The 10,990-nt window shown below is 34.5% G+C and overlaps 1 protein-coding gene across 2 annotated transcripts in view; it reads left to right on the forward strand.

The window, feature by feature from the left end:
- The window catches only part of LOC129927882 (uncharacterized), a 28,335-nt gene extending 24,774 nt beyond the window's left edge, over window positions 1-3,561 (forward strand). For both annotated transcript variants that reach the window (XM_056039537.1, XM_056039538.1), the window contains exon 5: window positions 64-3,561. In XM_056039537.1, coding sequence (XP_055895512.1) covers window positions 64-1,013 — 950 coding nt within the window. In that variant the 3' untranslated portion in view covers window positions 1,014-3,561. The remainder of the gene's footprint in view (window positions 1-63) is intronic.
- The last annotated feature ends 7,429 nt before the right edge of the window (window positions 3,562-10,990 follow it).

A 10,990-nucleotide genomic window follows, 5' to 3' on the forward strand; every position in this document is an offset into this window, starting at 1 on the left:
GATGCTTTTCACTAAATAAATAGTGTAAATAGTGCTCTAAACATTAGATCAACTTTTTTTCAGGGGATCATGAAACTCAGGAGTCAGAAGGTGGAGAAGCTGATCTACACAAATATCTCGTTGGCTGTAAGAAGAATCCAGGACACAGTCAGTTTATACCTGTTAATACATTTACTTTAGAACATCTACCTAAAGAATATCAAGACACAGATTTATATGAATTCATTAAAGTTGTAGCTGACCTTACAGTTAGAGTAGATGTTAAAATGACCAGTTCAGACAGACCAATATTTTGGCCAAAGACAACACGATCTTACCCTTTTTATAACATAAGTGACACAAGAAGCTTTAGAACAGGAAGTGGAAGAGTGTGGCTTGTTAATAAGTTTTGTGATGGATTTACACAAGATGAAGATAATGGATCTACTGACTACACAAAGTGTTGGTGTAGAAAATGTGAGGATTCAGACTCACCCAGGAATGTGTGGTGGCAATTTATTGTTATCACAGCTACACATGTGGTTTTTGATGACAAAGAGGCGAACCAAACAACGCTAAGATTGTTTTATGATACAGATGATAGCCGAGTGGTCAATATTGATACGGTCAATATTAATTATATAGACATTGAGTATGACAGGTGTATGTTAAACTGTGTGACATGTGACAATGGTTTAGGTGAAAGATTATCAAATTTATGGAAATATTATGAAAATGTCTGGGAAAAACTCACGGTCAAATATTGTGACTCTACATCTAAACACAAGCTCAATTTTATAGTGTCACATCCACATGGATGTTCTAAACATGTAAGTATTGGTCAATGGAAGGTTAAGATAGATGTGGATGGTAGAAGTCAGTTTACTTATACAAGTTGTACATGTCCTGGAAGTAGTGGAGCACATGTACAGTGTGTGGGGCATAATGAGGGGTCATGTTGGTGGTTCAATCTTGTTCACACTGGAAGTTTAAAATCTGGATTAGATTACAGTGGAGCTGGTGCTCTCTGGTAAAATTTTTCTTTGTAATTTTAATGTCAAAATAGAACACAGATTTGTTTTTAATACTTATATTACACTTGCATCTCTTTATTGTTTTAAATAGAAAACAAATCGTATTCTTATGAAACAAAATACTAGATTTAGAAACTAGATCTATTTGTTTGTTTTTTTGAAAATTCAATGTACGTGACTTTCGAAGTCAGTGAGTTTTCATTTTTTCTTTCATAATTAAAAATAAAATAAAAGACTTCACCTTTTTCCTAAGTATTTTTCGTTAATCTATGTACATTTATGGTGTTATTTATTTGTATATAGATCTAAATCTTATTTTTTTTTAACAAAAAAATGATCTAGCCCGTACAAGAAAGTACACAAAATGTTTTGAACAGCGCCGGCTTTAGACCGATTTGACCGATTTCCCAAGTTTGGCCCCTATCCTTGCAATTTACATTTATCATATTACTGAGCTATTACATGGCTGTTGTCGCGTGCTTTTAAAGATGTAGGATTTAAAAAGTCTCAGAGCGACTTGTTGCTTCTGTACAATTCTTGGTAGAAAGGAACTTGGATTTCTGTAAGTCTCAGGAGCAAATTGAAAGTCCATATAATGACATTTTTTTGGTGTCATAGAATCGCTACAAAAATTTGATTCAGTTATGCAGGATCATATATAGAAAAAAAATATTAACAAAAAAATTAACGACCATTATTTTGGTCAGAACATTCAGAAGGCTTTGAGGCTATTTTTCAACCAAATTGTAGATAAGACATTGCAATCTCTTCAATCATGGTTTAAGCAGCCAAAAGAACATCACAAACTCTTTTTGTTTTTTTCTTAATAATTTTCAGTATATGACAAAGAACAATATCGGTAAATGTTAAGACGACCTAGAGATTGATTACTCTAACAGACATTTAAAAAAAATATACATATTGTCTGAAAAAAAAAGAAAACAAAAATAAATCCTATACTGCCTGTTTAACAACAAAAGCCCAAGGACTATTTCAATATATTTCTTGTAACCAAAGGTCTACTTCATTCCTTAATGTATTCATTACTCTGAGATAATTGCTAACAATACCAGTGACTTTCGCTTCTGGTGAAAGAAGTTTTTCCAAACTCAAATTAATCAAAACCTACCTTAAGTCATTAATTCACCAAGAACGAATGAACAATATGGCATAAATATTTATTAAATCTCCTATCATCAGAGACATTAACTATGAAAAGTTTCTCACAGACTTTGCTAACAATAAAGAAAGAAAGACCCACTTTTAAACTATTATGATGTGTCTTTATTTTATTAATGGAAACAGCTAAAAAAATTCGTTTTAATACTTCCTTATTGTAGCGTAAATATACAACAGTTGTGAAGTTGTGTTTTGAGTTGCTTCCGTAATAACGTAAAATAAATGGTGATATAATGACGTCATTAATAAAAATATTTGTTATTGTAAAAAAATACAAAGGGGTTCCCAGGCATCCATCAAATTTAGCCTCGTAATTTTAAAGGGCAGCCCTGGTTTTGAACGCTAATTTATTTGTTTTAATTTTAATCTTAGGAAATAATTTAAAAAGCTGTAGTCCATCCACATTTGTCACTCTCAATGGGGAGAGGGTAGCCTCCAGTTGTTTGAGAAACGCTTCTGTACAGCGTACAAAATTGGAATGGGCTTTAACTTCATATGATCGTATTCGTATTTAGATAGAAGGGTTGTAGTGGGCCTGTTTACATAACAGATGGTATCTTGAACAATGGAAAGAAATTGTACTTGACTAAAGTTATGGTTTAATCGGAATTAGTTCCCTTTTGTAGGTTGTCGTCTGAGTTTTAGTGAATACAAACATGAACTAAGACGAAATTAAAGAAACAATACATAACTATATAATCTTCTATATTCATAATATCTTCAAAAGCAGAGTGGATACAATGTTGAGGGACAATAAGGGTGGCTACCTTTTTTTTTATTAGAGTTAGTCACATTTATTACTTGATTTAAGTCCCTGTTAACTGTGTTCAATTGCCACTTCCTCTTGAGTCTTTGAGCTGACCACTGTACATTATTGTGAACTAAATCTCCGTAATGTTTATATAATAGTTTTGATCTGCTCTGACTGTGTTAATCAAGAGGAGTGTGCCACGTTATAGGAATGTATCTTTCACTAACGAGCTAAGTAGACTTTATTTATTTGTTGTTAATAAGTTGGTTTATGTAAATATTATGTCTACTTAGTCTCCTATCCTTTCCTGTATGTGTTTTTATAAAGACCAGATTTGGGTCGTATAGTATGTAAAAGAAAAACTTTTGTCTTGAGAAGAGACAGGTGTGTGTCTCATGGACAGTTAGGACCTGTATTATATTATTGTAACCCATTGTTTGTTTTGAGCTGAGACACTATTGTGCCTCTGTGATGGCAGTTCTATGATTATGTTGAACTGAACCGGCCCTACTATTTTGATTTTTTTTCATTATTTGACTTGCCTTTGTTGGCCCTTATGCCCATTTTCTTTTAATGATCTTTTTCTTTTGTTTCTTAATAAACTCTTTATTATTTGTACTGAAATCTCAAAGTTATTACTTGTATGTCTTAGTAAGTTATATATCTAGTGGTTATAATTAATATCCTGGGTAGTATAATTTGGGACCACAAAATATCACTAGACTAACTTGCCAGTACAGCAGAAGGCACTGGTCCTATGACCTATCCTAATTTTAGGAGAAAAGCTTGAGCAATGAGTTCGAATTCCTGTCTTTCCCCATTTTTTAAATAAATTATTTTTATTGTTAGTCTCGATTTATTTTAAATTTAATTATTTATACAACTATGCTTATTATGCGCTTTTTTATATAAAAAAATGTTTTTTCTAGTTTATTTATTAGATTGCTAATGGCCCAATCAGTCGAGACTTAAAAAAAAAAAACTCTTACAGGTCGTAGCCCAATTCTAAATAATCGTATTTCAACTAAATTTACATGAACACTATTAAGTTCATTTTTTTTAAATATTGTTAATTATGCATTTAGTTAGATGCCCTTCATTTAGTGCTTTGTAGTTAGAAAATTTTAAGATAAAAAAATACACTTATATTAGTTTTATATTTTAAAAAGTAAGTATCCTTTATAGAAAATGTGATAGATATTATGTAAACTAATAGAGATGTGTGGACAATAAAAAATATTGAAATTAAAAATCCCAGCCTTCACCAGCATTCGAACGCAAGACCCATCATGTGGAAATCAAACGCCACTAGGCCTCCTATATTAATGAATTAAGTTCTTTTTTTTCTTATAAAAAGAAAAATTTTATTATTTCAATAAGGCTAAATATAACGAAAATATCTAATTTGTTTTAATTATAAATTAATGTTAAGATTAATATAATTGAAATATCTCTTTAAATGATGTGAAGATTAAATTTAAAACAAAATAAGCTTAACTTGTTTTGTGACAAAAATAAATGTCAAGCTTAACTTTTAATAGCGAAGTGAGACAAATTTAATTTTTACACTCTAAATGACGTGTCAAGCAAATGAAGCTAACTTTTAAAATTATTTTGTTCATTTGTAATGTAAACAATTTCGCATTTACCAACCGGAAATAATACGTCAGCTGTGACGAGCTAATGGCCTTTTTTTTTATTAATAACACCACTACTTCGTGTACACGCTATGGTATTCCGCTCATTTTGATGCTTACGATGGTCCTGGTTTCATACCCTACAAGTTGGAATCCCGCGTCGTCCTGGGTAGGATAGGGTAGGATGAAATTATCTTCAAATCTGAAGGAACATCAGAAACCTGTCAAACATTAGTTTACACCGACACACAAATATTGAATAGTTTAGCTGGTGTACACTGTTGTTCAAAAGCTCTTCCTCCCCCTCCTTTTATTTGTTTTGAGAAGTCTAACAAAATGGAATTAAAAAGTAAATTATGTAATTAATCATTTTAAAATGATTATTTGAACATATTTTCATAAGGTACTTAGAAAGCTGCATAGAAACAAGAAACAAGTTATATAAAAGTTGACACTATCAGTAGTAGTGTCTTGCCACTTTTCTAAAAACTAAATCTATTCTTTTGAAGCGAAAAGCAGAAAACTGAGAACAGGGGTACAATGGGTAATGAATATTTAAATAGGGTCAAATCGGAACAAAGTAAAGCTTTGAGCAAGACAAAATACTTCCTACTTAACATTACTCTTCCTGTTTCTTCTTCCTCTTTCTCATTGTTTTATTGGTGCGTTTGGATGACTAGATTAATATCTGAGATGAAATGTGCAGTGGTTCTCGAATAAGATAGCTCTCCATATTAGTTTTCTTTCTAAAGGGGTGTTTTGGGACCATTGTTTTGTTGAAGCCTAATGAAAAATATTGCAGTTATAAAGTACATGATCAGTATTCTCTGGTGACACTGCACAAAGGCATATTTTGCTAATTCTAACTTTTATCTTTCAGATAAATTGTTGATTACTTCTACTATCATGGCTCCATCATATCCAACAATGCCCTACTGGATAAACATTAACATTAACAACAGATAGCCAGAGCAATGAGCACCATGTCACGGTTGCAGAAAAGAGTGTGCGACAACATATTGCTGACTAACAATACTAAAGCCTTAGTCTAACGGACCTGTGTGATGAACACTTTGTTATAGGGAAGTGAAGCATGGTCAACCTACTCATGGCAGGAATATAAAGCTGAATGTCTTCACCTCCGATACCTAAGGCGGATCTTTAAAATCGGTGGCAAGCTAAAATAACAAATGAGGAAGTGCTACAAAGAGCAGAGTGCCAGGACATCCTCTCTGTTATCAGCAGCAGACGCCTTGGCTGGCTTGGCCACGTTCGTAGAATGCCAATAGGTCGGCTTCTACAAGACATTTTGTAGGTGATCTAATAGAAGGCAGGAGAGCCGCTGGTCACCCACTTTTACGTTATACGGATGTATGCAAACCCGACATGAAGCTATTCAAAATCGACACCAGCAGCTGGGAAAAAGTAGCACTGGATAGATCCTCATGGAGAGAGAGCATAAAAAAGGGTCTCGGATTGCAGATGCCATACACAATAGAAGCAGAAAGAAGGGTGAAAATACAACGGCGCCTGGTCATTACATATGCCCAACCTGCGACCGCAGCTGTGTATCAAGGATTGGCCTCTTTAGTCACACAAGAAGTTGCAAAAGTGAAAAGATTCTCTCTATCAATCCCTTATCAAAATAAGCTATTAATATTCTTTATTAATATCGTGGAAAAAAGCTAACTTACATTTTGTAAAATAGCGATCTAGTATCAGATAAGAAAAGAGTGGAAAAAAATACACAGGTCAAACACCACTATCAATAATATTAATGCCTATTGCGAAATTAAGAAGCAAACATATGCATGCATATCAAAGTAAGGAGGCGCGTTGGATGAGCTTTAAAGCGCTTGGCATCCGAACCGAAGTCACGATTTCGAATCTTGGTGAAGACTGGGAATTTTAATTTCGGGATATTCGGGCGCCTCTGAGTCCACCCAGCTCTAATAGGTACCTGACATTAGTTGGGAAAAGTAAAGGTAGTTGGTCGTTGTGCTGGCCACATGACACCCTCGTTAACCGTAGGCCACAGAAAAATATGACCTTTACAGCATCTGCCCTATAGACTACAAGGTATGAAATGGGAACTTTACTTTTACTATATCAAAGTAATAATTATAGTTATAGATATAAGATACAGTCGTATAAAAACGTACACAATTAAGTATACATCTATTTCTTGGAACCCTAAGTCCAAGCTAAATTCATGAACAATACATAATACATATCATACAGACAAGTCTGTTAAGTCATATTTCCACCTGGCTAATAAACCAACATCATTGAAAAAAACGACGCACCACATCTAATTCTAAATTATGGTCAACATAAGTCTCAATGGTTTAGCTCATGAGAATTGAATCCCTTGTAAGAAAAAATATGATAGATGAGATTATTCTTGTTATGACACAAATCATTTCATGTAAAGAAATTCCCAATATAGAAGTAATAGATTACAATTTAAGGCAAAAAAATAATCAAATCGCACATTAATTTTTTACATTAATGCTCCTTAATTATAACATCAATACAGCAGGACATTCATTCCATGTTTAGATCAAATCAGGATAGATTGAAAAGTTTAACAAACTTCATCACTCTCGATGCCAATTTTAGTTTCATAAAGCTATCCAGACTTAAGGTCGATAAGATATGCTCTCATACAGTTTTTTGTTAAGGTCCCTCGCTAATGGCCGTTATGAAGATAGTTAACGAAAGTCAGTTATATAATCCACAACTTAACTGATTGGAATACTATATTGCCAAGTATCGAGCTAATATTGTGGATTACTGAACTGATTGAATTACTATAATATGAAATATTAAAATAATTAGATTTTTGGAGTATTAAGTATCACTTTGTATCATTGTAACAAGCATTAACGTCATTAGTAACATTGTTATTATTTTTACTATTATTTTGCACTTTAAACAAATTGTTTTTGTATATTTGTGTGTGTGTCTGGCGTGCGTATTTAGGTGCTTAAACGGATGATGAACGGTGACTGACAGTCCAGAATATTCTACATTCTTCACGTAACTGGCAATTTTACACCGTCGTAAATAGTGCCATTTTTATGATTAGTATTTTTTAAAAATAAAATTCATATCGTAATAGAAGGAATGTCAGGGGGATATGGCGAGAGTGAATATGTTACTTTGATATTTTGGTATGATAGTTATATCCCTTAATTTATGCACTCTCAGGCACATGTAAGTTAGTGAGGTTTTGTTCCAGGTCAAGGAAGGTTGGACGGTTTCTTCCTGGACTGGTGTTTAAGTATTAATATTTATTGAGAGCTCATGTCATTACTTATGCTCTATCCGAGTCTATCGGATATTAGATTATTAGTTGTATTTCCGTGGATATCTGGAGTTAAAGTTGAATTTAATATAGTATTACTTTATTGTTATTTTGTAACCTCTAACGAGCCAACCAAGAAAGGAACTCGACAATATTCATTCAGAGATATGGCAGATTCAATGGACAGTTCGAAACTTTTAATTCTAGACACACAATAAACCGACTCGATGCCGATGTGTAAAAAGCTGCTCATGCATTTGTTATGTTCAAAGACGTTAACGTCACGTGACAGATTCTTTGTTAAAAAAAAACAAAAACAAGAGATTATTAAGATTTTTAAATACACGTTCGTAGATTCTTGAATTAATGTCTACTGTATTCTGTTTATCCAGAGTCGCAGTGTGGCTTTAGGGCAGGTAGATCTACAACAGATATGATTTTCTCTCTTCGGCAACTACAGGAGAAGAGCAGAGAACAAAAGCAGCCCCTCTTCATAGCATTTATTGATTTGACCAAGGCCTTTGACCTTGTTAGCAGAAGCGGTCTGTTTGCTGTACTAGAGAGAATCGGCTGCCCAAATAAGAAAACTAGTGTCAGCTTTTCACGAAAATATGCAGGGCACCGTTCAGTTTGAAAGTTCTTCCTCCAGGCCATTCTCCATTAAGAGCGGTGTTAAACAAGGATGTGTACTGGCCCCTACACTATTTGGCATCTTCTTCTCAGTCATACTATCCAGTGCTTTTAAATCCCTGGAAGACGGAATATACATCCATAGCAGATCCGATGGAAGGCTCTTTAACCTGGCACGTCTTAAAGCCAAAACGAAAAGGCGTCGTATCTTGATAAGGGAGCTGCTGTTTGCCGATGACGCGGCACTCGTATCTCACTCACAAGGAGGTCTACAGAAGCTAGTGAACGCCTTAGCAGCTGCTTGTCAAGAGTTTAGCCTTACTATAAGTCTCTCCAAGACCGAAATCCTGGCACAAGACGTCGCAGAAATACCTATAATACAAATTGGGAACCACACCCTTTCAGTGGTGCAGGAATTTACCTACTTGGGTTCAACAATTGTCAGTAACCTAGACTTAGACATCGAGCTGACAAAAAAGATAGGAAAAGCTACCACAGCATTGGCAAAACTCTCCAAGCGCGTCTGGGAAAATGGTAAATTGACCACAGCGACCAAAATCCTAGTCTACAACGCCTGTGTTGTGAGCACTCTCCTTTAAGGCAGTGAGAGCTGGTCAACATACATGTACCAAGAGCACAGATTGAATAGTTTCCACTTGCGCTGCCTGAGACGCATAAGGGGCATCTCTTGGAGGGACCATGTCTCCAATCAGGAAGTTTTAAGATTGGCCAATATGAACAGCATGTATGCTCTCCTGACACAAAGAAGATTACGCTGGCTCGGACATGTCACCCGCATGCCAGATGGCAGATTCCCGAAAGATATCTTATATGCTGAGCTTGTGGAAGGAGTCAGACCCAAGGGCCGCCCAAGACTAACATATAGAGATGTCTGCAAGCGAGACATGAGAGCCTCAGGCATCAGCGAAAGTATGTGGGAAAACATAGCCAAAGACCGGAGTGCATGGAGACAGACTGTGCGTGCTGGGACAACCCTTGCTGAGAACAAAAGAATTGAAGCGGCTTTAATCAAGAGTCATAAAAAGAAAGCTGCCCTGTCTGCTAGCCCTAAATCAGAGGCATACACATGTACGAATTGTGGCAAAGTCTTCCGTTCTAGAATTGGCTTGATTAGCCACACCAGATTCTGCCCCGTCTGAAGATTAAGCCAAAACCAGTGACTCATTTGGGCGCATCCATTGCCTTTCGAGACAAAAGGAGCCATATAGTAGCACATTTATTTGCAGAATGCAGATCAGATTAAATAGTAATGTAATACAGTATGTGAAAGCTCAAATCATTTTTTTATTTTAAGAACAATACATTTTTCTTTGTCGCTTCGTTATTTTTATTTTTACGCCTTGAAAGTCTATAAGAATAAATTATTACATCATAAATGATAAAATCTAGACTTTTCTTAAAGCAATTGTTTAATTCTTTGAACTACTGTTAACCTATGGTAATCCGAAATTTTCGGTAATTTGACATAACCCAGATCCCGTAACTATTTAACTGTCAACTATTGTCTTTTATGAATATAATGACGTGCTGTACATATCAATTCACAATTGGGCTCAACAAAATGTTGTTGTTTTTTTTGTTTGTAAGTTGGAATTGTTGGCAACTGTGAGTGGTTCAGTAGCGCATCTGGGTATTTGGGGACCCTGAGATTAGACATTCGACTTTATGGCATGAGATGATGTACTTCATAACTATATGAGTCTAACTGGTACAGTACATAAGTAAAATTAACAAAAAAAGTAATAATTTAAACTCTTTTCATGAATAATAACGATATTTATTGTAACTGCACACGTGACGCATCTCCAATCATATCGCTCATGTCTTGCTTTCAGTGCAGCCATGTCTTAACATCACATGTAATCTAGATCACCACTGTCTAGTACTGTCTATAACATCACATATAATCTAGATCAATTCTGTCTAGTATTTTGACTGCACGTAAAAGCGGGATTAAATGGCAGTGGCGTAATATGAAATATTTAATGTAAGAAAAGGACATTCATCTGCTGAACCCATCAAGTGGAGACTCTATGGGATTTTTAATATTGGACCCCCTCATACACCCTAGCTCCGCCACTGAAGTGGTTTTTGGTAGCTATCTGGGAATTCCTCAAGGTATCAGAGATTGCTATAATGTTTTGTCAATAACAACTCAAGGAATCACCTCCTTTATTAACAAATAAATTTAAAACTTAAAATGTTCTTGTATAAAAAAATATTTACAATATTTTATCGTTAAACTGTTTTATTTAAACAGCTTAGATTTTCTGTTTTGCTAAAAATTGGGCTTCTTGTTGATTACTTGTTTTCATAAAAGCTTAACTTCAAAATTAATAAACTCAGAAACGATGTAAGAATACAAATGATGAACACTTTTAATTAGCGAATTAATTAAAATAATTTATAAAGTTTATAATCACATTCTAAAATTGCACAAATGTTTGTT

Source organism: Biomphalaria glabrata, chromosome 8 (genome assembly GCF_947242115.1).
Source record: "Biomphalaria glabrata chromosome 8, xgBioGlab47.1, whole genome shotgun sequence".
NCBI classification, from domain to species: domain Eukaryota; kingdom Metazoa; phylum Mollusca; class Gastropoda; family Planorbidae; genus Biomphalaria; species Biomphalaria glabrata.